The sequence below is a fragment of the Akebia trifoliata genome, chromosome 8 (assembly GCF_017979445.1).
Source record: "Akebia trifoliata isolate Shusen 1 chromosome 8, ASM1797944v1, whole genome shotgun sequence".
Lineage (NCBI taxonomy): Eukaryota > Viridiplantae > Streptophyta > Magnoliopsida > Ranunculales > Lardizabalaceae > Akebia > Akebia trifoliata.
In genome coordinates this window covers 37529190-37557181 of record NC_141382.1, presented here as the reverse complement: position 1 = coordinate 37557181, position 27992 = coordinate 37529190, and the positions used below count along the sequence as shown (strand labels likewise).

Here is a 27992-nt window from a genome sequence, read left to right as displayed (position 1 = left end):
ATATCCAACGGTCAGAATTTACCTATGAATATGCTATCCTCCAGATGCATTTTCTTTTAACGATTGGGATTTCGTGTTATATCACTTGTCTTGACACGGGAAAATGCTTCCTTCTCCATTTTATCTCTTTATTATTTATTATACACGTGTCAGCTTGCGACAAGCATCACCCACGAAACTCAGCTTCAAATCGATCAAACAGTTTCATTGTGATTTTGCTGTGTAAGCTTAGATATATTTGTAGAACAAAACTAGAATTAGGAGTTAGGGTTTGGCAGAAATTTGTTAGAAAAGCTTGAGATAAAATGGAGAAGCAGATTCTGCAATATTCTCCAGTTCTCTCAAGAGGAAAGCTTCCATTTTTGTCTTTCTTTGATTCCTTGCCTTGCTCTATAAACCTATCCAGAAGAAGAACTTCTCCTTCTTGTAAGTTTTCACTTCTTCATCTGCTAAATTTTCTATTTTTTATTTTATTTTAATGATGGTTTCTGGTAAATTTGAATAATTTGATCTTAGAAGTGATATCAGATGTTGAAGGATAAGTTTGATTTTGTTTTTTTAAGTGGTTGAATTGAAGTTTGGATGAAATGTTGTTCTATTGTACTTTTGAAAGAATTGAATTGATATCGAAAGCTAGAACTTATCATTTAGAGGTGCTCTTCAATGGGTGTAAATGTTGTGGAATCGAAGTTGTTGCGATTCAGTTGAGATTGACCCTTGAATGCCAGTAGTTACTCTCGAAGAGGGGGGTGGGGCGCTAGTGGAAAAAATTCAATTTTTCTGTTTCAATAAAGTAAAGAAATCAATGTAAAAACATAGGAGTATTTGGTTCGATTTCATTCTCCAAAGTGTTGGAGTATTGCTTCAACTTACCACAGACCTTGTATCAAAACCCCACCTTCTTCACACTTAAAACATATAAAAAAAGAAGAGTATTTTCTTCAACTTTATTCTCCTTCTTCAATCATTTGTTCATGTTTAAATTGGAAACTTTTTCCTTAGCATAATCCAATGAAAAGGACAACAAAGGAATATAGGCAAGAACTGCCAAGCATGTAAAGATCATAAGCCACACCCACAATCAAAATTTTGGTGTTATGTTGAAACTCATTTTGGTACAAGATACATAAGAAGTTGCGGAAAGTTCCCTTTAATGACAATGGGCAACTCAATTGAAGGGGAAAGGACTCAGTGAATATAGTTGTAGTTGGAGCTTGTTGACATTATAGTCTGGAAGGTGTCAATGCTAACTTGGATGCTTGGGGACTTTGTCAGATCAGGGGAACAAAGTTAAGTTTTGGTGGACTTATGGAGGCCCTAGCAAGTAGGGCACCTCCCCTTTGTTAGACAGATTATGTCTTTGTGTTTAGGAGGGAACCTGATAGATTGGTAGGATGTCATGGAGAAAAAAAAGTTATTGGAGTGTGTTGATAACACTAGGTGGTTGCATTTCCCTTTGCTTTCAAAAAGACATCTACTGCTTAGACCAATGAATGTAATTGCTTTCACTAAGTCTGGCGGAAGTCATCTGAACCCTTACAAGATCTTGAGAAACTCTCATATTCGTTTTTTGTTCCATAAATCAACTATGAAAATACTATAGAATTAATTGATATTTTGTTGCACTTCCTTCACAAAATTATTTTTCTTTTCCTTTTGCTTGTAGGATTCAAAGGTTTTCAATGGTCTTCTTTTATTGATTTTCTACTAGCAAACAATCCTCCCCTGCACCACAAATTCTTTATGGTCAAGAATCCCGAAAAACTTCCAAAAACTAAGAGAACAACCTCTTGGTGAAATTGCACCACCTAAAACTGAGAGAAAATCTATATAATGAAATTGCCCTGCCTAAAAAATTGAGAGATACCTTGAAACAACTACCACCTTCCATTGCACGAAAAATACCAGAAAAAAATTTACCTGCAATAACACCAAACCACTAAAATCTTTTTTAGACTTGATCTCACGAGGGTATACAGGCAACCACTGTTGAGTGTATATTTTCCTCCACTCTTAGGTATGTCATACCCTAGTAAAGTCCTGCAACCCTTTTATATTCATAGTTCTCCCCTCTCCAATAGATTGGTTTTTGGAGTAGTTGGTTGGTTAACATGGTATCAGAGCGCTAGGTTTGTATAGGTCACATGCTCGATTCTTTCCACCCTTATGGGTGAGGGGGAGCATTGACTGTATATTTTCCTTCACTCTTAGGTGTGTCATACCCTAGTTAAGTCCCGTGGCTCTCTTATATTTGTAGTTCTCCCCTTCTCCAACAAATTGGTCTTTCAGAGTTGTGGTTTGGTTAACAACCACTGCTAAACATGATCCTCTACACGGAGGATTTAAATAGCAACGGAGTTGCAATCTTCAATTAGATCAAGTAAATTTGGGGCTGCCCAATAAACGAGTTGTTGCGTGAGAGTCAATTAGCCAGCAAGTAGCAATAGGAAAAGAGAGTGGGATTTTTTGTGATTATATACAGAATTTGAGGTATCGGAATTCTTGAATCTTGTTGGACCATAGATTGGGAGTTAATAATTACTCTTTCTTTCTTTGAGCTAGAAGGAGAAGTAGGAAGTTGAGACTAGTTGTAGGGCTTTGAGCACATCCTCTTACCTACTTTTAGAATGTAACCCACCCAATGGAAGAAAATACTATTTCTTTCTTTTTGTTGAGCTAGAAGCAGGAAGTCGAGACTGGTTGTTGGTCTTTCTTCGAGTTTTAGCTTTGAGCTGTAAACTTTCTTCAAACATGACTCCTTAACGGACTGTGAAAGCAGGCGGAACTGATAGAATAAAATAAGACGAAATAGGAATAGGAACAGGAACAAAAATGAGGGAAGGGTGTCACTTTTTGTGACCAATAACATAAATTTCAATGGGATCTACAAGAACGAGGAGAGGGCCCGACAATTATACCACCATGGTAGAAAAAGCGTGTTCCCTTCATATATCACGCACCATAGGCCAGAACATGACTACACTACACTTGATATCTATAATCTAGTCAGCTAAGCCTACGTTAGCTAGTAGCCGCTTAATTGACTACACTTTCTCTTCGGCCTTGACGGAACTACACTAGATATAAGGAGTCCCCCCTCCAATCGGGGCACGAAGACTTGCTAGGTAGAATTTCGTCATGTTCTGTTCCCCAAGGGGCCGAAGCACTAAGGTTGTTGTGTTTAGGGGGGCCTACTCTTTATAGTGTGGTGTAGTCAAGGTTGAAATGTTAGGTTGTTTTGTTCTCAAGGCACCTACTCTTGCTACTAGTGCACTATGGCTTTTCAGCCTCCGCTTGCTATTGGTGCGCTATAGCTTTTTAGCCTCTGCTTGCTGGGACGGAGTTTGCTAGTGGCATACTACGGCTTTTCATCCTCCGTTTGCTTCGTTTTCAATGAAAAAAATCCAATTTCGATCTCATTTTCCAAAATTGAAGGGGGAAGCGTACAAGAAAATAGTGAAAAAGAAGAGAAAAATCAAACCTTTATTACATGATGTGCTCTAATATGAAGTAGATTAAGGGTTTGAGAAGAAGAAGAGAATGGAAAAAAAATGTGGAAGGAGTTAAATAGGCAAGTGGAGGTCACCAGCAAAACACTATTAAAAATCCTAAGCAGAATTGTATGCGACCCAAGGTTGTTAAAAGCGTTAGGTGAGGGCCTAAGCAGTGGAGCCCCTTAAAGCCTAGGTGAGGCCTAACTGATAAAAACATAATGTTTCAGTTTTTTATTTGTAGTAAAGGTCATGCAATAAAATAATATAAGTATATCGTTACCAAGATAAAACCAAATTACCAAATACCAAGTAAGCTCGTAAGTCATCACAATTAACATGTAAGCAAAATGAAAACAATGTAACTGCAAATAGTAATACTGGAGAAATTTGATGCCCTTCTCAAATCTTTACCATCAAAATGAGAGAAGGTTTCAAAGGTGTTTGCCATCACCAAAATTTGGAAGACCAAAAATGCCCCCACATAACCTTACTATTATCAAGGTCATTTTTATGAAAATAAATAAAATTACAATGGCATGACCCTATAATCATTGTAACTAGTTTTTAGTTTTGTAAAATGTCAAAATATCATTTTATTATGTTATTTTCAAAATGGCATTAGTTAATATTTTAGATTACAAGAAGACCTCTACAATATATTAAATAATAAAATATATCCACCAAGGGTAGTTGAGATGACAAGATTGATTGGGTTTGCTCCCCAAGTCATGACTTCAAATCTCTATATGCCCCTACACCAAAAAGGTAGCTGTGTACTTATTGTTCACGTGTTGGATGTGATGGTACGTGTGGCCTGCCAAAGCAAAATAAAATAAAATAAAAAGGAAAAAAAAAAGGAAAAAAAGAAAAAAAGAAAAAAAAGAACAAAGAAAAAATAAAAAAAATAAGACTATCTTTCTAAAACTTTAAAAAAAAAAAAAATCAAAGTATAAATCCTGAATTTCACAATCACGCGCGTTTAAGCATGCCACCTACTAGTATTTTTTAATCTTAGAGATGTCTCACAAGTTTAATTAAATATTTGAGACACCCCTTTTCTTGATAGATATATTTGAGGCTCTCATATGTTCTTAAATTGATTAAATACCCTTTAGAACACAGTTTCTATGTAAATATTAAATAAAAATATCATTTTAACCTCACTTTTGAAACCCCGCTTAAAGCGGGTAAGGCCTAGGTGCTTGGATGTTCTAGGCGGCCTAGGCCCAGCTTTTGACAATAGTGGTATGAACATCCATCTAGGTGGCATGAACAAACCAATGACACTTTGGGCCCCTAGCAAATTGCATACAGGGACTGTGGATTGGTCTGTGCCAAGACCTAGTTGATCTTGGTTGTGAATTTATGTCATGATTTTTCCCCCGTAGGTTTTACTACTTTCTGTACTGCATAAGTTCAAAAAGAATAGCAAACCTAACTTTCTATCTTGACTAGAAAATGATTTTGGTGTTTTTTCTATGCACCCAATTGTAGTGGGGTAATTTTGGTATTTGTTGCTTATTTTAATTTTGTGTTGCGGAAGAAGTAAAGATTGAGGTGGAGAGAGCAATTCCATATTCAAGTATATGAGCATATTACAGGTAGTTAATGGTGAATCTGCTCAAGTTTTTGTAATGACAGATTTTTGGATCCAACCTTGTGTAGGTCCTCAAATTACCAATTGTAAATTCAAGCCCATTATTTAGAAAAGTGTCAACTTTAATTCATTAACATTGTGAGTTTGTTATCATTAAAATTTTAGATGGAGTTTTTTTTTTCTTTTACTTAATTAATTAAATTTCTTACTCATTGAAAGTTAAAAAAGAATTAATCATAAAAATGTGCTCTATTTGTATCAAGAAACACTAATGTTTTATTTATCTTATTTATAGTGAGATACAGACAAATATCAAGGTTGAATTCAGTTTGTGGTGCAATCAGAGCTCAAGCATCCAATGTCAGTATTGGATCTGAGGGATACGAAGGAAGAGAGGAAAATGACAATCCCAAAATCTTTGCCGACAACCCTCCCAGTGAAAATTTATCTAAACCGTGAGTCAAAATGGATTGCTACTGAAATATTAAAAGCGTATCAATTTATATTTTAAGTAATTTTTCCAAATTTAATTACTTTGCATAGACCCAAAAGAAAGTGGATGGAGATGGTAAAAGCTTACTTGCAATAACATAAGACAAGATTCATTTAGCCGACCCCAAGTCTTTGGTATAAGGCATTGTTATTGTTGTCATTACTGTCCATATTTGCATAACACTAGATTTTATTGTGAAACAAAATCTATTATAGGGTTGGTTGTCCCTAATAAAAGAGCCTCAAGTTTTATTGCCTCTCTTCTAAAATAGTAGTTGAGAATCAAAATAAGCATGTATGACTTCACATTTGGAACCTTTTTTTTTTTTTTTGCTTTTGATAAATAACAAAGGATTTTAGTCAAGGTAAAAAGAGTTGGGAGGAGATTTCCCGAAAGAAGAAAAAAGTTACAAGGACTGAAAAATGCACTAGAAATCTATTTATAATGCTATTAACTCGTCATAGACTATTCCTCTTGGTTAAAAAACAAGTCTCCCTCCAAATTCTTTCTCAATTGATAACCACTCTATTAATTGCCCCGAAATATTGCGTCTCTAGTATTTGAAAATTTTGTTCTTCATACCTTCCAGGACCCCATTTAATGTGAAAGATAACATACTTTGCAAAGTCTTTCACCTTCTACCTTTGAAATCACTATGCTAGGACCTAAAGACATCGACCATATCCTTGGGGAACACGTAGGAGCACCCAACAAAGGTTGAAGAAACTCCACACCACACTGGAGACTCTATATTGAACAAAGAGGTGGTTTACGCTCTCCTCTTATTTCTTACATGGAGCTTATCTGTTTGAAATCTTAAAATTTGCATGGTTGAGGTGACATCCATCATTAGAATCTTATCATGACAACTATCCACACCAAAGCTTCCATTGGAGGAACATAAATGCTGCAAATTAGATCCACGAGAGAGAGGTGATCTAACACTCAAAGTGCCTTCTAATTTATTGTAGACAATTGAAAACAAACGTTTCTGGTTATCGATCCAAATCTAGTAATTCTCTAATCCCAACTGAATATGGATCTCTTTAGGATTTTCAAGAGAACAATACTTTACTCAATCTCCCTATGTAGGAAATTTCTAATGAAGATTAGGCACAAAACAATCTCATGATTCTTTCTACAGAAGCATTTGTTTACCGAAAATCCTTTTGTAGGAACTAACATGTAGGGTTGAGGGCCAACATCACGTGATTTTCCTGCCCCATGATGTTATGGGTTTTAGATCACACGTTGGGTCAAGTGCCTTTTTTTAATGACTTATTGAGCACCGATTATTAGAAAAAGAAAGAGAAATTCCAATACTACTTTATTGGTCGAAATGACCTGATAAGAGTAGCAAAGAAAATGAAGGAAACCAAGAAAAATACAGGCAAAAATGCTAGTGAGGCATCACCGTTGCTTGGTACAGAGCATTCCCATTTACAAACACAATCCTCGAAAAACACTCGCCAAAACTCTCCAAGAGTCTAATTCTATTGACATAGAAAACCCTTTACTTAAGAATCATATCCTTGAAGATGAACTCATTACCTTTAAAAAAAACACTACTATTCATTTCCTTCCATCTGCCCCAGAGAATATTAAGTTAAAAGTAAAATAATCTCCAACGAATTCGACTTCTGGAAGAAAATACTGAATTGGGTCAACTAGAAAGCAAGATCTTTACTGTATCTTATGTTGTCCAATAGAATCTAAACTGACTGAAGAAGCCCCAAATTTGTCTAACCAAGCAACAAAGATGGTTCACAGTCTTGTTCTAATGGAGCCAGAGTCTACTTTTATCCAGTTTTGGGTGATCAAATGACCTAGGATTAAGAACTTTATCTAAAGAGGCAGTCCAATTATTTAAAAAAAAAGGCCACTTTCAATGGAATCTTAGTTCCACAAGAGAGGAGGTAGTGAAAAAGGATTTAGTAAAAGATAGTAAGGTGAGTAAGAGGGTCTCAGAGAACTGCCCATTGTTGAGGTTCCCAACTTGCATCGTCATTCAATGGGGAAATAAGAACACCTTCAGTGAGAGAAATGAGAAAGAAGCGACTCAACATCCTAACCATTCAAATTTCATAAACACATTTACTTTTTGACCTTTCTTGGAAGACAGTAAATACCAGGGAAGTCCTCTTTTAGAGAAGAATCCCTGCACCAATTGTATTCATTGAGTCTAAGTTGTCCCCCTTTACTACACTGAAACGTACACTTTGAGACCTACTAGGGAACCATCGTGATATCATGCCACACATTTCAACCATAAGATGCTGGGAATCTTACTATTCCAAGTCCGTACCAAGGTTATTATTTCCATACTTTGAAATGATGACCCCTTTCCAGAGGCTATGAATTTCTTCACCAAACCTCTAATGCCACTTCCCCAAAAGAGCTGTGTTTGTGTCTCTAATATTCCTCACTTGCAATCCTCTCAATTACTCTGGGGCACATAGTTCTCCAATTAACCAAGTAAATGTACTTGGGAATGCCATAAAGTGTTATGATCACTTCTTCCAATCTCATAACAATGTAGATCAATATGGTGAATACTGACATATAATGCACTGGATGATTCTGAAGTATACTTTTAATCAAGACCACTTTACACCCTTTCATTGAGTAGTTGTTTTTTCCACAAATCAAACGTTTCTTGAATCTCTCAATAACAAGTTCCCACATAGCATTATTAGATGTATGGCTGGCCCCAAGTAGAAGGCCTAGTTACTTCATAGGGAAGTCCTCTATGCCACAAACTAAAATGTTAGCTAAAAAATTATTACTATCCTCAATGCGTCCCCTAGAACCCTATCTCTCCGAAGTTACTATCTAAAACTGAAAGTCATATGATAAACTGTAACACACACCAATGTGTTGTCAGGAAACTAGAGATGGGATCAAGTCTCATCGCTAAATCTCCAATGCCACTTGCCCAAGAAAGTTATGTTCACGCCTCATTCCTCTCAACCTGATCTTCCCAAAACTTTTTGGGTTCACACAACAACTTTCATTGGACCAAGTTATATTTTTCTTTGTTCCCCTTCTATTCCACTGCTTTTTAATTACAGTTATCCTTCATTTACAAGTGATTCTTCTTCTAACTTGTCATTCTACTCTCACTTTATACTCAATATAATGTCATCTATGCATTGAAAAGTAACATAGCTTCCCTATGAATTGAGGAAGAAATAAAAAAATGGTGTGTGTGCAAATGAGCTATTGTGATATTCCACTTTCAAGACAACTGTTGTGTTGCATTTATTGCAAACTCAGTGCCCCATAACTTGGGGACTTACTTATCTTATAAAAAATTGGACAAAAAGAGCTCCTTTATCTAGTTTTTAATGTGAGCTTTAACTAACATCTTGGACCGCTTCAAGACATTTAAAATTTTCAATTTTTCTGAGAGAAATAAGATCTCGTAGATCTGAAATATTCATTCAGAAGAAACATAATATCATGTGCCACACAAAAGGCAATGAGTGGACACCCTCAAATCCTATATTTCCAAGATGCTTCAAAATGGGTCCCATGTCTGTATTGGATACTTCAATGTAAGTGTAAATGTCGTATCCACACCATATCTATCACGTGTCTTGATGTATCTGCTTAGCATAGTTCACATCTAATTGTAGGGCTCAACCATATTGTACAGTTTTATTGACTATTTTCTCTATCTATAACACATTTAAGCCTGATGTATGCATTTATGCTTATGCATGAGGTGCTGGTGGACATTAATAGGTCTCGTATTTGTTTAAGACATTCAAATATGTCTCATGATTTGGCAGGTCGAGTCCTCTTATTCGAGTTCCATATTGGGTCTCTATAGTTATTGTGCTACTTGCCTGTGCTTTAGCATTTTCCCTGATCGCTTTTGTGAAAGGAGGACCTTCAACACTCTTAGCAGCAATTGCAAAGTCAGGCTTCACTGCTGCATTCTCATTGATTTTTGTTTCTGAGATTGGGGACAAGGTGATTAATCTACCCTACTGATGATATCGTGAGGTTTAATAGCTTCCTCGTTTCTTTAAATATAATGTCATTTCCTGGCATGTTTTTGATGATTGTAATCTCATGTGAAAACTTATACAAGGACACATAATACTGTAAATCATCACACTTAGTCTTACTTACAGAAGAGAGCATAAACAGATATGTAAAAGTTTTTATTTGTTTATTTTGTCTTAGAAGATATTTTTCCCATGGTCGTGTAATTCTTACATTTGTTAAGTAATTTTTTTAATGGTAGTTGTTAGAATAAGAGTTCAGTTGTAATATTTTATGATACATTGAGATGTACCAAATCATTTTAGGATTAGATCAAGTGGTTGGGGTAGTTAGTCGGTTGTGTAACTACATGTAGTTGCCTTCTCAATTTATTAAGAATCTACAGGAGAGCAATGTATTAAGGACTTCATTTCAAACATTTCATTTCACTCTATTATTTCTGTTGAATTGAGAGTCTTTTGAGTAATAATTGATGTTTATTGTTTGAACCAACTAATCGACATTCGTAGAATTTTCTTATAATGCCTAGTTCGTTCTGTGGTGATGGGTGCTTTTGTAAATTCTTGGACTGTAATGTTGATATATCTTGAAGTTTGGAACATTGTTTTAGTTAACACTCTTTGCTTCCTTGAACAGACGTTTTTCATTGCTGCATTGTTGGCTATGCAATACAAAAGAGGACTGGTATCTCAATCTTACCCAATTTAGTTATTCATATTTTACTATTCTTTGGTTCTGTTCTTCAAAGAGTTTTGTAGGACTATTAAATCTTCATGCTCTTTATTGGAATAGTTTCTTTTCTTTTATCTTTTGTAATTCAAGGTTTTAAAATTTGATTTTGATGGATATATTCTGCCTGGAATAATATGTGGCCATTGCATTCCAATCAAACTAAGGCTATATGACCGGCTTATGTTTAATAGATCTGAACTTAGTGGCAATCAAGGAATATCTTAACTGAATGAAGATAGCAGATATGAGAATATTGAAATGGCTGTGGAAACAAACAAATATAAATCAGATATGAACTCATTTGTGAGAATTTTGGAGTAGCTACAGTAGGAAACAGACTAAAGGGAAAGTCAATAAAGGCATTATTAAAGCACTTGCTTAAATTAACAACTATTAAGTTCTTTATTTAACATATTATTGCATATTTTATATTTTTAAATTATGTAGGAAGAAATTAATAATATATCCAATTAGTTATAACATGAACTTAGAATTACATCAAAATAAGGTGATAGGTAGATATCTAACCAATCATAATTGTTTTCTCCTAATGAATGAATATTATATTTAATTAACAAATCCTTTCTACTGGTAATTATAATCTATCCATTTCTATAAGTTCTAGCAATATTTTTAGGATTTTTTTTCAAGGAAGAATATTTCTGTTTAATTTCTTCCTGTCAAGCCTTGTGGAAGTGAGAACATTTTTGCTGCATTTGTGAAAATAAGTTGAAGTTTAATGATGGATATGGGCTCGCTCTATATTTTTTGTTGCCTTACAAAAGTCAAATTGCAACGAATAACTCCTATACTCGTAACTTTTTATTATTATTTTCTCTTGTACATCCAAGGCGCCATTTCCATTTCTGAGTTTACATCAAATTCGGTTGCATCGCATCGCACTCTTTCATTGTGATTGTATATTTTGACATTGATTGCTCTCACTTGCTATTGATTTAACTGAGCAGGTCTTATTGGGATCTATGGGCGCTCTTTCACTTATGACAGTCTTGTCTGTGGTAATTGGACGAATATTTCAATCAGTACCCGCACAGTTTCAGACAAGTAAGCTTTTGTATGAACATAATTGCTCGTAATTTATAAATAAAGATCTTCTATTAGAAGGAAAATCAAATCATGTTAATTACTTTCGAGGAAATGGTGGAAATATTGTGGGAAATCTTGTTAAAACTTTGGAATTGACAAAACAATCATGATACACTCACAAGCCATTAAACTATAATAAATAATGATATTGAAGGGAAATGATGTTCCATAGCATTCTCTTTGATAAGGTTTAAGTGTGAAGGCAGGGTTTTAATCTCAGGTTTGTAGCATTATCAGAGAGACTTTCAACAAGATGGCACCTTCATAGCATTCTCTTACATGAGATCCGATAGTCCGACAACTAAACAACTATAATCTTATGGGAAAATGCTTATAATAATCAATTTTTTTTTGTCACAATAACTACATAGAGTAGAATTACAGAGTCAAATAGGTCTTCTACTTCCACCATATGCACAACATGATGCTATGGTAGTAGCTAAGATAATCTTAGATGTGTTAGCAATGATGAGTGCTGACATTAGACACACGAGAACTATCCTTAAGACAAAGTACATAAATACGTGCTATTAACCACTTTTTTCATGATTTTGTATTTGACATAATTTTTAATGAATGGAATATTAACCTTTTACAACTAATTAATGATTATATGATTAAATGAATGCACTATGCGGTAAGGTTACATCTTTCACAAATGGTATCTGTTAGAGTTATTAATTAATGTTGTGTGGGCCTAATACTTAAGCCCACATGACTTATGTCTTATTTCTCATTAATGTAAGGTCGTGTGGGCCTAAAACTTAAGCCCACACGACCAACCACATGTTTTTAATATAAAAGAGAGGCCAAACCCTATTGGGAGTTATTGGAAATATTAGAATAGATAGTTAGTTCTAGTTTGATTTATATAGATTTATTTCTGTGTAAGGGTATTTATGTCCATTTCCCTCTTATGGGTTATAAATATATTCCAAGCTCTCTTTACGAGGCTTAAGATTTCTTTTCTAAAATTCTTCTTGGTATAAGAGCCAAAAAGAAAAAACCCTAACTCTGTTCCTCCTCGTCTCTACTTACCTTACTCAGCTTCATTCGGAGTTTCTCCCCTTCGGGGGTTCCTTTTTCCTTCTTTGATTCTTGTCTTCTCAATTGCATGTTGCGATAGAGACTTTAGTAACCCTTCACATGCTGCAATAGAGATTTGCGCTGTGATTAATATTTTTTTTTTTTTGTACCTTCCGTTAAGGTTTCTCTCGGCAGTCAGCACACACATCTCTTCAACAGATCAGATTCTGTCTTGCGATCAACCTTTAGGCTTTTATAATACCTTGCGACAGTAGCAGTAGGTCTGAATCTCATCTGCGATCAGACCTACAAGCCCTAAAGTGCTGTGCGATAGCAACAACAGGTTCCTACAGGTATATATCCCACCTACGATCAGATCTAGATGCTCTTCAGTGACCTACGACAGCCACAGTAGGTCCATACATGTGTTGCGAGTTAACCTACATGCTCTAGAGTGGTTGAAACTCATCTGCGATCAGACCTTCCAGCCCTCTAGTGATCTGCGACAGCAACAACAGGCTGAATCTCATCTGCGATCAGTCCTACAAGCCATATAGTGACCTGCGACAGCAACAGCAGGTTGAATCTCATCTGCGATCCTTCCTACAAGCCTTATAGTGATCTGCGACAGCAACAACAGGTTTCTACAGGCCTGTGTTCTTACAGTAGGTGCTTACATGTGTTGTGATTCTATCTACACTCTCTTGAGTGCCTTGCGACAGCAGCGATAGACCTCCTCAGGTCTGTATCTCACTTACGATCTGCCCTACAACACCTTATAGCACCTATGATCAGTTCTACTGCACCATACAGTAGCAGTCAACTATTGGGTACACCTCGATCAGCCCTACAGGGCCTGCTCTGCTCTACGACAACAGCACACAGCTGTTGGGTGATCGATCACACTCACAACAGCACACAACACACAGCTATAGCATCTACTTTGATTAGATCACACTCACAATAGCAGTAGGGGTTGTTTCTGGATTGTCGACAACAATTAGTAGGATTCTTTGGCCTTAAACAGTACTAATACGGGAGACCTCCCTTCAATCCAAATTCAGTACTAATTGTTTGCAATGACTACGACTCACGAGTCTAAGGACTCTACCACATCTCTTGGGGCGAATTTTTCCGTCCAGCGCATCACCAATGCCCCATTAGATGGTCGTAACTTTCAGAGTTGGTCTCGGTCTGTACGCCATTATTTGGGTAGTCGAGGGAAATCTGGTTGGTTGTTAGGCAGTATTCTTAAGCCATCCCCCACTGATCACAAATTTGAACAATGAAAAATTGATAATTGCACTATTCTTGGTTGGTTATTCAATTCCATGGAACAACGCATCTACATTATGTTTATGTATCATGAGACTGTCTCTTCTTTGTGGTTGGCTCTCACTCAGACATATGCACATGCTTGCAATGACTCAAGGATTTATGAGCTGTATCGGGATATTGCTCAAGCTACCCAAGGACATCAGGGTGTTGCAGATTATTTTGGATTCCTCCAGTCCCGTTGGGAGGAGCTCTCACACTATGAGTCTATGGCTGAGTTAGCTGCAGAGGCAGCCGGGTATGTGGTTAAGAGGATTGCTCGACATCAGACATACCAGTTTCTCATGGGTTTATGCCCTAAGTTTGAGGCACTGCGGACCCAAATCCTTAATACCACTCTTCTACCTTCATTATTTGAGACATTTGCGACTATTGATAGTGATGAGTGTTGTCGCCGTGTCATTCCCTCATAGACTCAGTCTCCTGTCACTATCTCCGCTCCAAATACAGATCAAATGGCTCTTGCAGCCAATTCAGATTTTTCTAATTCCCGTACTCAAGGATCCGGGAATCGAGGCCGTGGGAGTCGTGGGCGTGGTAAAGGAAGTGGTCTTACATGTAGTCGTTGTCGGAAGATTGGCCATGAGAAGGCTCGCTGCTTTCAACTCTATCCCCACCTGTTGCGATCTTTTGGGGGACAGCCACGTGTTGCTGTTGTGGAATTTACCTCTGTTGATCATGCTTCTCTTGGTACTCTCAATTTGCAACATCTTCAGACACAGATTACAGCTATAGTACGAGATCAGCTCCAGGCTCAGACTCCCTCACCTCGACAGTCGCATCTGTTACCACTTCTCCAAATACCTCTTCTGCATTTCATGCCACTCAGTCTGGTTCTGCTCCTCTGACTGGGTCATTGATTCTGGTGCCTCTAATCACATGACCGGTGGGTCCAATTATTTTATTTCTTCTATTTTTCCCACTACTCATAAGGAGGTTCGTCTTGCTGATGGGTCTCTTACCCTGTTCACAGTAAGATTCTATATCTCTAATTCCTGGTTTTTCTCTTGATTCTGTTCTCCATGTTCCACACTTATCCCTTAACCTTCTGTCTGTGAATAGTATTACAAAATCGCTTAATTGTTCTGTAACATTTTTTCCAACTCACTGTGTCTTTCAGGACCTGACTTCGAGGAGGATTTTTGGCAAGGGATATGAGGGATGGGTTGTACCTGTTTGAAGCTCCATCTACTGTTGCTCCAGCTTCCGTGCTCCCACTCACTGGAAATAATACTTTTTTTTTCAGACTCTAGACTTATGGCATGCTCGCTTAGGACATGCTAATTTTCAGCACTTATGTTCATTATTTCCTACTTTAAAACAATCTTGTAGTGGACACAAATTTCAGTGCTCTGTGTGTGAACTTTCTAAACACACTCGTACCTCTTATATTCCTCGCATGCATAGAGTTAATGCTATTTTTGATTTGGTTCATTCTGACGTATGGGGGCTTTCTCCTGTTACTGCTTTTAATAGTCATAGATATTATGTTACATTTATTGATGACTATTCTCATTGTACTTGGGTTTATTTAATGCGTTCTCGTTCTGAAGTACTACCTATTTTTGTTGATTTTCTTAAAATGATTCAAACTCAATACAACATTACCGTCAAATCTCGTAGAACAGATAATGGCGGGGAATATATTTCTGATGGGATTTGCTCCCTTCTCCATGAGCGTTGTATGCTTCATCAGTTAACTTGCCCATACACTCTTGAGCAAAACGGGGTGGCGGAACGTAAGAATCGCCATCTCATGAACATCGTCCGTTGCCTTCTACGAGGGATGCATGTTCCCAAGTCATATTGAAATATGGCAGTTCTTACTGCTGCTTTCCTCTTGATTCGTGTTCCGAGCCATACTTTAAGGGGACAAGTGCCTCTTCATGTTCTTCGACCCGATAGCACTCTCTTCACTATTAGACCTAGAGTTTTTGAGTGTACTTGCTTTATTCAGGATAGAACCCCTCATCGCACCAAACTCGATGACAAAGCTACCTGTTATGTCTTCTTGGGTTATCCTTCTATGTCAAAGGGGTATCGGTGCTATGATCCCTTCTCTCCTCGTATTATTCATTCCCTGGATGTCACTTTTTCTGAAAATGTTTCATATTTTCGGACTTCATCATTTTTGTAGGAATCTTCTCCTTTGCAGGATTCTTCTCCAATAGTGCTATTATCTCCAATTTTCTCTCCATCTTCATCTTCGTCGCCGCCGCTGCAAGTTTACTCTCGTCGCCCTCCCCCCTCTCAAACTTTGCCAACTTCCTCCATGGACTCAGGTATATCCCCTTCTACATTTCCGCCTGCCCCTTCTATTTCTGACTCTTACTTACCTATTGTACTTGGCAAAGGTAAGCGAGGGTGTGTTACTGATCACCCTATCGTCCAGTTTGTTTCTTATCAGGGTCTTTTTCCTTCCTATCGAGCCTATCTTTCCACCACAGACTCTATTCGGGTTCCTCGGTCTGTATCTGAGGCTTTATGTGATCCTATATGGACTAGAGCCATGACTACTGAGATGGATGCATTGCAGAAGAATCACACCTGGGATCTTGTTTCTCTTCCTTCTGGGGAGCGAATTGTTGGTTGTAAATGGGTTTTCACCGTTAAGTATCTCGCAGATGGTACTGTTGATCGCTACAAGGCTCGACTCGTTGCTAAAGGCTTTACGTAGACTCCGGGAAAGGACTTTGGGGCCACATTTGCCCCTGTAGCCAAACTGTCTACTGTTCGTTTACTAATCTCTTTAGCGCCTGCCATTCATGGCCTCTTCACCAGCTTGATGTGAAGAATGCATTTCTAAATGGTGATCTGACAGGGGTCATTTATATGGACCCCCCTCCCGGATTTCATCTTCAGGGGGAGTATTCTGGGAAAGTATGTCGTCTTCTTAAATCTCTGTATGGCCTAAAATAATTTCCGCGAGCCTGGTTTCAGCGTTTCTCTGAGGTCATTTTGTCTATGGGGTTTTTCAGATGCCACTCTGACCATACCTGCTTTATTCGACGAGGAGTAGATGGCCGTAATACTATTGTCTAGGTTTATGTAGATGATATTATAGTAACTGGAGATGATGCACATTGGATTGACAGGGTTAAGAGTCAGTTGGGTAGTGCTTTTGAGGTTAAGGACTTAGGTCCCCTCAAGTACTTTTTGGGTTTAGAGATAGCGCGCTCACGCCGTGGCATTTCGTTATCTCAACGTAAATACACATTGGATCTTCTTCAGGATACTGGTATGCTTGATTGTCGTCCTGCCTCTTCCCCAATGGATCAGAATCATCGCCTTCATGTTGAATTTGGAGAACTTTTATCTGATCCCTCATCTTACCAGAGACTCGTGGGCCGTTTGATTTATCTGACTAACACTAGACCGGATTTGACCTTTGCAATTAGTATAGTCAGTCAGTTTATGCATGCTCCGCGTACCTCTCATCTTGATGCCGTGTATCGTATCATTCGCTACTTGAAGTCTCGTCCTGGTCTAGGCTTATTTTATTCATCTACTGCTCAGCTACATCTGTCATGTTTCACTAATGCTGATTATGCGGGTTCTCTTACAGATAGGAGATCTACATCTGGTTTCTGTACTTTCTATGGCGGTAATCTTATCTCATGGAAAAGTAAGAAACAGAGTGTGGTTTCTCGTTCCTTTGCTGAAGCTGAGTATCGTGCTATGGCCCTTGGTACATGTGAGATTCTTTGGCTTAGATCTTTGCTAACAGAGTTGGGATTTCCTACTATTGGCTCTTCCTCACTGTTCTGTGACAATAAGTCTGCTATCATGCTTGCATCTGACTCAATTCTTCACGAAAGGACTAAGCACATTGAGGTTGATGTTTACTTTCTCAGGGAGAAAGTTCGATCTGGTGTACTTAAGACAATCTTTGTTTCTTCTTCAGATCAACTTGCCGATATGCTTACAAAGTCTGTTGGACCTTCTGTCACAAACTCTCATCTTGCCAAGCTGGGCCTAGTTGATATATTTGCCCCAGCTTGAGGGGGAGTATTGGAAATATTAGAATAGTCGGTTAGATTTATATAGATTTATTTCTGTTATTCTTTCTGTGTAAGGGCATTTATGTCCATTTCCCTCTTATGGGTTATAAATATATTCCAAGCTCTCTTTATGAGGCTTAAGATTTCTTTTCTAAAATTCTTCTGGAGTGACCGACAAGTTTGTTAAAAACGCTGAGCGGGGCATAAGCGGGGCTTAAGCGACAAAAAATTTAATGTTTCAATTTTTTATATGTAGTAAAGACCATGCAAATAAGAGCAAAAAATAATGTAAATGTCACTATGAAGATAATAATAAGTTACCAACTACTAAGTAAACTTGTACGTCTACACAACTAATATTTTAGAAAAATGAAAACAATGTAACTGCAAACATTAAAGTAATTTGATGCTGGTCTTCTTTATTGTTATTATAAGATAAGGCTGAATAGTTTTTGTTGACGCCAAAATTTGGAAGACAAAAAATGCCCTCAACTTTACATCTAAGTTATTATAATCAAGGTCACCTTTGTCATAATGAATAAAATTACGATCCCACGATCCTATAACCAAATTTGTTAGTTTTTTTACTTTTTTAAAATAATAGAAATATCTTTTTATTATGTTATTTTAAAATAGCCTTAGTTGATACTTTAAATTACAACAAAGATCTTTATAATATATTAAATGATAAAAGATAGAAATATAAGATTATCTATTTAAAATTAAAAAAATGATTTTTTGAAGAAATTTTAACCATTCATAAATCCAAAAGTTTGCAATTTATGTCCATTTGCACTTGCCACTTACTAGTTTTTTTTTTTTTTAAATCTGGGACACCTCACAAATTAGCTAAACATTTGAGACACCATTTATATTTAAAATTGTGTAAATACCCTTTAAGACACAATTTATACAAAATTATTTCATAAAATTATCATTTTAACCCCAGTTTTTGAAACCCCGCTTTAAACTGGTAAGGCCTAGGTGTTTGAATGGTCTAGGCGGGCAGTGGGGCCTAGGTGGGGTATAGGTGCAACTTTTGATAATAGAGGTGACCGACTCATTCTCTTATCTATTTTCCTCCTTCTCTTAACCCTAATCTTCTAACATGGTATCAGAGCACTTCACTTCCAAACTCCTAAGGTTTTGGTTCCAAAAAGGATTAGGTGTTTGAGGTTTGTTTGTTTGTACCTAGATATTTATCTAGGGCCTTGTTTGTGTTTTTTTAAGGTTTTTGTAGATGCTAATTTCTGCTCTACAATTTTCCTTCCTCTCTTTGCTCGGGCGGACCTGCGAATTAGCCCACTCCGATGATCAAGTTAGACACTATGAAAATCAAGTCTATAAATCTTAATATAATTTCAGAGAGAAGAAGAAAAGAACTTCCCCCTTTACCCATGTTCCTCTTCCTTTTATAAGCATCCCATTTGATCGTCTTCTGTGCCACTCTCTGAGGTGACCCAGGGCAGTTAGCTTACTCTCTGGCATGTCAGCTGCAGGAGTGGTTGCAACTGCTCTGTCGGTCCTTGGATAATCAGAGTTGATCTGACAGGGTATGGATTGACAGAGCTGTCAACCAATGGCACATCTGTCAAACTTGTCTTTCCGACCTACACTGGCATTTGATATCCATGGAGTACGCCATCCGTGCTACTTGATGGATTGGTGGTGCAGGTTCGAGCTGAGTGTTTGTGCATCCGAGGAGTCCAATCAACTGGGCCCATATAGCAGTTCATCCGAGCTTCAAGTCCATACTTCCGAGCATTATTCGAGCCACGTGTCCATGCTTGAGAATTTCCCCTCACAGTTTTTATGAATGATTGGGGAATTGGTAGATAGTTTTGAAGCCTCAAAATTCAGTTTCAAAAAAAAATCTGTGAATAGTGTCGTGTGAACATTGCCACGTGAATAGTACTTGTGAACAATGTTTTTTGTATGAATAGTGCTCATGAACAATGTTTTCTGTATGAACAGTGTTTTGCGTGGACAATGTTTTTGCAAAAAAAAAAAAGTTATCTGACTTCTTGATAATAGTTTGAAATTTTGCTTGGATCTTAGTTTTTTTTCCAGGGTTTTACAATTTTATTCCGATCGTTGTTTTGTTGGCCTCTCAACCCTAGTCGCATATCATAAAATATCTCAAGGGATACTCTCTCTCTCTCTCTCTCTCTCTCTCTGTATATATATATATACTCTCTCTCTCTCTCTATATATATATAGGGTCGGGTTCCTGCAACACACATTGCGACACACATATAGACAACGTGTTTGTCTTATATGGGCAAAAATGTTTGGAATGGGCTGATTTTTTGTGAGATGATCTCTGTGATGAGGGGATCATCCTGGCAAAAAATCATCCCATTCCAAAACTTGTAACCCCATCAAATTGATTTACAAAAATTGGACGGTCTATAATTTTTCAACAAAATTGGACGGTCTAGAAGTTTCATAATGAGCTGATTTTTGGCAAGGATGATCTCCTCACCACAGAGATCATCCTCACAAAAAATCAGCCCATTCCAAACATTTTTGCCCATATAAGACAAAACACGTTGTCTATATGTGTGTTGAAATGGTTGTCGTTTGAACCTGACCCATATATATATATATATATATATATATATATATATATGATTTTTGGCAAGGATGATCTCCTCACCACAGAGATCATCCTCACAAAAAATCAGCCCATTCCAAACATTTTTGCCCATATAAGACAAAACACGTTGTCTATATGTGTGTTGAAATGGTTGTCGTTTGAACCTGACCCATATATATATATATTTTTTTTTTAATCTCTATGCCGGATTTCAATTTACTCCTTCCCGGATGGTAAATTTGGGGATTTCTGATGGTGTTGGTAGAGGAAGTTGTAGTGGACATGGTGGTGATTTGAGGTGTACCTATTGTGGCTACATTGAGTAATTTTGTTGGGATAAATGGGGTAAACTTGCTTGGGCTAATCAAGCTCAAGAGGAAATTCTTAAGAGTTTCATTGATTCCACTTCAAAAACTATATCTAGAGCTGCATTTTTCATTCTTACCACATAATTGGGAGAGATTCTTTAGAATTTGACTACCTCGAATGTAGGACCTACTCCACCTACATCTACTTCAGGTAATCCCACATTTATGGCTGCCAAGTCTCCCTCCTCTTAGGTCATCAATTTAGGAGCTAGTGCTCACATATCTGGTATATCTCGTTTCTTTTCTAATTTTCATTTTCTTAATTCTCACATTTTACTAGTACTCACATATCTGGTATATCTCGTCTCTTTTCTAATTTTCATTCTCTTAATTCTCACATTTAACTAGCCGATTAGTCCACTCGTAATGTAGTTGGGAAATGCGATGTTTTTTCAAACTCATCTCTTCCCTTATCTTCTACTCTTTTGGTCCCCGATTTTTTTTTTAAATCTACTTTTCGTTAGTCAGCTTACAAAATCATTGTAATGCTCTGTAACCTTCTTCCCTGCTTAATGTGTCTTTCAGGATCTCTAGACGTGAAAGATAATTGGTTTGGGGCATGAGAAAGATGGATTATATTATTTAATGTGTGATGCACCTGCTTTTGCCTTGAGTGCTTCAATTTCACTCCTTTTGTGACATTATCGGTTTTTTTCTTTTTTTAATCTACATTGTGTTATTCCTAAGTTGAGTTTTGTGTCAGTTTTATAATGTGAGTTGTCAATTCGGTAAGCATCAACATAGTTCTTTTCTTAGTTGTATTGAGAGTCGTCAATGTAGTCTTTTTAAAATAATTTATACGAATATTTAGAGTCCGTTAAGAATAAAAAGTTTATTTGGTTTTCATTGCTTTGTGGTGTTTGTGGATGATTATTCTCGTATGATATGGCTCTTCTTATTGAAAGATGGCACTAAATTACCTCGTGTTTTGTTTACTTTTTATAAAGAAATTTTAGTCCAATTTGGCGAACTTGTGAAAGTTATTCGTTCTGATAATGCCTTAGAATACATGTAATATTTTATTTAGTCTTTTTGTTCAGATAATGACATTATTCATTAGTAGTTGTGTTAATACTTCTCAATAGAATGGTGGTATTGAGTGAAAACATCGTCATTTCTCATCATTATGTTTCAGATGCATGTACCTAAGCCTTATTGAGGTGATGCTATCATCACGGCTTGTCATCTTATTAATTGCATGCCATCATCAGTTTTAAATGGTCAATCACCTTTCTTTTTTATTTATTCTCAAGTTCGTCATTTTGTTGTTATTCCTATAGTCTTTGGTTGTGTTTGTTTTGTTCACTCATTTAAGCCTGGGTTGGATAAATTTTTCCCAAGATCTATCAAATGTGTTTTTCTGGGTTATTCTCGTACACAAAAAATGGTTTATGTGTTATTGTCCTGTCACTCAACATTACTATGCAAGTGTTGATGTGACATTCTTTGAGTTTACACTTTTTTTTTCTTCTGTTGCTGCCTTGTTTGACTTGAATTGTGTGTCTTCTCTTCAGGGGGAGTTGTCTCTTCAGTTTCCTATTCTCCTGTGTTTCCAGTTCTTCCTGCAAGTGACCCTTCCACTGTGTCTCTTCAAGTATATCAATGCAATCATTTCTGAGCATCTCCATCTTCTCTGCTAGTCCCAGATCCTTCATCAGCTTCACTTGAGGTTCCTCGACATCCATCAACATCTACTTCTACCTCTAATGATCTTCATATTGCTTTATCATCCAATTGCTGATTTTGTGTCTTTTCATTGGATGTCATCTTTATTTCACCAGTTTGCACTTTTCTTATACACAAGCATGATCTTCCTCTAGGTGAAAACTAGCTATGGATGAGGAGATTGCAACTCTTCATAGTAGTCATACTTGGGACCTATCTCCACTTCCACCTAGGAAGTAGGTTGTGGGGTGTAAATGGGTATATATATCCAAGTATCTTCCTGATGGATCTGTTGAGAGGTTGAAGGCTCACCTTGTAGCCAAGGGTTACACCCATACGCAAGCATCATCCTCCTCTGGGTGAAAACTAGTTATGGATGAGGAGATTGCAACTCTTCATCATAATTATACTTGGGACCTATCTTCACTTCCACTTAGGAAGTAGGTTGTGGGGTGTAAATGAGTGTATATAGCTAAGTATCTTCCTGATGGATCTGTTGAAAGGTTGAAGGCTCACCTTGTAGCCAAGGGTTACACACAGATTTATGGGGTTGAATATAGTGAGACTTTCTTTTTAGTGGCTCGCCTAAATTCTGTTAGAGTTCAGATTTCTGTTGCAGTGTGTTATACTTGGTCCCTATATCAGTTGGATATTAAAAATGTCTTTCTACATGGAGAGTTGCAGGAGGAGGTATATATAGAGCAGTCACCTAGATATGTTGTCTATGATAAGATTGGATTGGTGTGTCACCTACAAAAGGCAATCTATGGGTTGAAACGGTCGCCTAGAACTTGGTTTGATAAATTTATCTCAGCTGTTCTCGTCTCTGGATTTGTTAGGTCTACTTCTAATCATTCAATATTTGTGAGACATTCTTCTGGTGGAATTATTGTGTTGATAGTTTATGTGGATGATTTTATCACCACTGGAAGTGATCTTAGTCGTTTCTCAAATTTGAAGACTCATCTAGCCAAACAATTTCTCACTAAAAACTTGGGTCTTCTTTACTACTTCTTGGGTGTTGAAGTGTTCGCTCAAAAGAAGCTCTTAGTTTGTCTCAGAGGAAGTATGTTCTAGATTTGTTATTCGAGATTGGTATTTTGGGTTTTAAACCAGCTGATACTCTTATGGATCCCACTACTAAGCTTGATGTTGAACAGGGGGAGATTTATCTTGATGTAGGGTATTACCGTATGTTAGTTGACAAACTAATCTACCTGATTATTACTCGCCCATACATTACCTTTGTTGTGTGAGTAGTTAGCCAATTTTTTCCTGCTTCGCAGCAAACTCATTGGGGCATGTGTTTAAGGTACTGAGGTATCTAAAGAGGTCACCAGGCAAAAAATTATTATACAGACCTTCACCTCTTTTATCCATTACTGGCTTCTCTGATTTTGATTGGGCAGGGAGTAAGATTGATCTTAGATTTACTTATAGGCATTATACTTTCGTGGGAGGTAATTTGGTGATTTGACACAGTAAAAAACTTTTTAGTACTGAAGCAGAATACAGGGTGATGACACATACTGCATGTGAGATGTTTTGAGTTCGAGTCTTCTAAAGGAGATGGGGATTGAAGTTCCTACTCCTATGCCTATGTATTGTGATGACCAAGCTACTAGTAATTCAATATTCTACGAAGCACATTCATGATATGGTGATGGCTAAGAAGATATCTACTCCTTATATTAAGTCAGAAAATCAGTTGGGAGATGTTCTCACGAAACCATTGTCTAGGAGTTCCTTTATTACTTTTTGTACCAAGATGGACATGTCAAGTTTGTATAATCCAGCTCGAGGGGGAGTGTTGTTCTTATTTAATGTTATGTGGGCCCAATACTTAAGCCCACATGACCCTTGTTTTATTTCTCATTAACGTAAGGTCATGTGGGCCCAATACTTAAGCCTACACGCCAACCACATGTTTTTAATATAAAAGAGAGGCCAAACCCTGTTGGGAGTGACTAACTCATTCTCTTATCTATTTTCCTTCTCTCCTTAACCCTAATCTTCTAGCAATATTAATTAATAAAAAATGATTACACTAGAGGGAATTTAGGAATAGCCCCAATTGAGAAAAATTGAAGAAAAATTAATTGAGATGGTTTGGGCACATAAGAGTAACAATAATGGCATCAGTGAGAATGAGTGTTTTGGCAACTTGAAGGTTCTAAGAGGATGCCTGAAAATGGTATGTAGTGAAATAGTAAGAAATATATGAAGCCACATGCCTTGACCGAAGATATGGCTCAAATTAGAATTGAATGCCCGAAAAGGATTCATGTTGTGACCCAAATTTTAGGATAAGACGTAGGTGTGGTAATATTGAATTTTTCCAAACTTTTATAGTTTTCACTGCAAATGTCCTTCAATGTGCTCAATTCCAGCGTAAATGCATCATAAATCCTTAGGTCTGATTCGTTTACACCTCCCAACTTTCATGTATGCATTAGTGCTGGAGTGAGTGAGCACTGTGCATGGGTGGGGATACATTCAAATTTCCATCTAAATTTTTTATATCTATCGAAGGTGCTACCTTGGTGAGGTGGTAAAGTCTGTGAGGACTTTTAGGACTTAAATTGATGACTGTATAAGAGTATGATGGGTATGTTGCATTCACTTGAATGGACCAAATTAAAAAAAAAGTATCCACCTGGTTCTGTCTGCCACAGGTAATGCACGATTAGTCAGTAATTCAAATTAAATCAGTTCAAATAACTGTTTTTTATAGGGAAAAAAGAAAATACAAATGAATCAGTTGCATCCAATAAGTCTCAATCATATCAGTCAATTTTTACCATTCTTTGGGATGAGTATCCTCTAATATCCGGACTTTATACCCTGCTTTTAAAATCGATTGGTATGTTGTATGGGGTGAGAAAAATCAAGGCTGTCAAATTTCATCCAATGGTTGATAACTAGTTTGTACCTAAGGATGTAATTGGTTTGGGTTTGCCTTAACCCTATAATCTTTCAAGAAAAAAAAACTGTTTTTATGTTGATCCACTTATTGGATTGTTCTTTATAAAACTACCTGAGCTGGATACACTTTCTTGCTTGCTGAACTAAACTGCATGTCTCATTAGGATCTATAAACATGCAATCCTTTGACTATAAACATGCAATCCTTTGACTTCCAGGTCTATTATATTTTTCCATTATTACTTTCATTTTCTTGCAGTCTCAAATATTTTATGGCATTCTGAACAGCCTTGCCTTTTGGAGAATATGCGGCTGTAACTCTCCTTATGTTCTTTGGTCTCAAAGCATTAAAAGAGGCTTGGGATCTCCCATCCAGTGTTGTTAAGAGTAGTGAAAAGAGCTCTGAACTTGGAGAATATGTTGAAGCTGAGGAACTAGTGAAGGAAAAGGTCCATTTTGAACTTTTCATGTTTATGTGCTCTTACGTATCTATCTGAATCTACATATCCATTTTTTTGCTCCTCTCCATATTCTTTTATATGAGTGGCCCTTCATGTCTATATCCAAATTCTTGAGAAAAAAAATGTTCAAACCATTTATTTTCTCCCTTCTTTTGTTCATGGTACTGGAATGATGCGTTTAATGTCTTCAGGTGGCAAAGCGGCTCACCAATCCACTTGAAATCATCTGGAAGTCTTTTAGCCTTGTATTCTTTGCTGTGAGTTGCCCTCATTTATGCAAATATTCTTGCCTAATGTGTTATTTATGCCAGCAATTTGAAAAAAACATAAATTATTTCATTTGAAATTTGTCATCATTACCAGTAAGATAAGATACCCAGATACAGATATTTATATTGAGATTGGTGTGGGAAATGGGGACACATACGGATACGTTATCACATCCAACATGCAATAAAATATTGAACTATAGGAAATAAGAAAAATGGTGGGGAATTTATATACAAAATTAAGAAATATAAGTGATAAGATTCTGAACACTTCTTCCAGGAATGGGGGGACCGGTCGATGCTTGCCACAATTGCTCTAGGTGCTGCACAGGTACGCATGCTTTTATCAATTTTAAATCCCAATAAGAAAGTCATTGAAGATGCGTGCTTCTCAGAATTTATATTGGTATTTTCATCATTAACTTGTAACTATCCCTCACGACAGTCCCCATGGGGTGTAGCTAGTGGAGCCATTGTTGGACACCTTTTGGCAACAACCGTTGCCATTGCAGGAGGAGCGTTTCTTGCCAATTACATATCTGAAAAGCTGGTAAGAACAACCAAACCTATTTGGCCGCATATTTGTTACTCTTGAAACTTGCATTTTCAATTTTTATGATAATTCTTCCTTTCACAACAGGTTGGCTATCTAAGCGGGGCGTTGTTTCTTATTTTTGCGGTTGCCACACTTGTCGGAGTTTTCTGATTAATAGTTGGAGCTGGCACAGAAAAATAGACGTATCACCATCTGAATGAGATTAAGTTAGGTTTTGAAGAAAGGATCGAAATTCTCCAGTTGAAGTTCTGCATCATTAAAGAATTCATTCTATCAAAGCTGAAGGTTGGTCCTTTCTTAAGTTATTCGCGGTAGCCACACTTGTAGCTTTGAGTCATTCATTTGATACAAACTAGTAAATTTGTAGATGTTGCAGTATCTTCCAGTCTTCGTTTATAGTAACTGGGACTTAATGCTAGAGAGAACCTTTAAAGGTGTGGAATCTCATGCATATACAGGAACTTTTGAAGCAATTCTATCTGAGCTAAGGATAAAAAGAGGAATTTGAGTCTGTGGTTTGCTACTCTCGACTGAACCTGGTTCGCATTGAGTTTTGGTGGGATAATCCGTTTATTGCCTATGGCACATGCATCTTTTTTAATATTAAGGGGGCAAAAATGAAAAAAATAATGAAGCTGGAGGGATATTATTAAAAATCTTTGAGGTTAAGGGAATAAAAGAGGAAAAATAATAAAGTTGTAAAGGTATTATTAAGAAAGGGGGAGATGAGAAAAGCCAATAAAGTAGGTTAAAGGGGTTTAAGAGTAAAGATAGTAAAGTTAGATGAAAATTATTGAAAGGGTATGAAAGGGGAAGACAATAAAATTAGAGGGATGTTATTTGAAAAAAGTAAGGGGAGAGAGGAAAAATAATAAAGTTGAAGGGATGTATTAACCTCTATGATACTGTTTTCATATGTTTTTATAATTAACAAAGATGACATTTATCAAACTTATGATAAACTATGGCATATGGTATTTGCCTCGACTCCTCTTAAGTAGTGATTTATGGATAGAAACAGAGAACTGAGGAGCTTTGTTTCAAATTTTGAAAATAAATAAATAATAATGGTGGTTAAAGGGCTTTCAAAATACCAGGTGAGCTTTTGGGAGAACTAATTTCCAAAAGCAAACCTATTTGACTAATCAACGACTGATTTAACTCATAAGATTACGAAAATAGAAATGAAATATAAGCTTGAAAATTCAGAATATTAAGCATTTTGAAATAATTATTTTTTTGAAAAATAATAATTAAATATTACAATTAATTTAATATTTCGTAACAGTTAACGTTGCTTACCATTACTTAAGTTCTATTTAAATTTTAGATCCATAATTCAAATTTTAT

The 27992-nt window shown here is 36.8% G+C and overlaps 1 protein-coding gene across 1 annotated transcript; it reads left to right on the top strand.

Moving 5' to 3' along the window:
• The first annotated feature begins 156 nt into the window (after nt 1–156).
• LOC147396684 (protein PAM71-homolog, chloroplastic) lies at nt 157–27153 on the top strand. The gene is made up of 10 exons (XM_086451721.1): nt 157–426; nt 5387–5546; nt 9379–9562; nt 10235–10282; nt 11299–11395; nt 25645–25805; nt 26009–26074; nt 26367–26417; nt 26532–26636; nt 26727–27153. Exons 1-10 carry the CDS (start codon nt 306–308, stop codon nt 26790–26792), a joined length of 1059 nt encoding a protein of 352 aa, XP_086307847.1. The 5' UTR covers nt 157–305; the 3' UTR covers nt 26793–27153.
• Nucleotides 27154–27992: the final 839 nt, after the last annotated feature.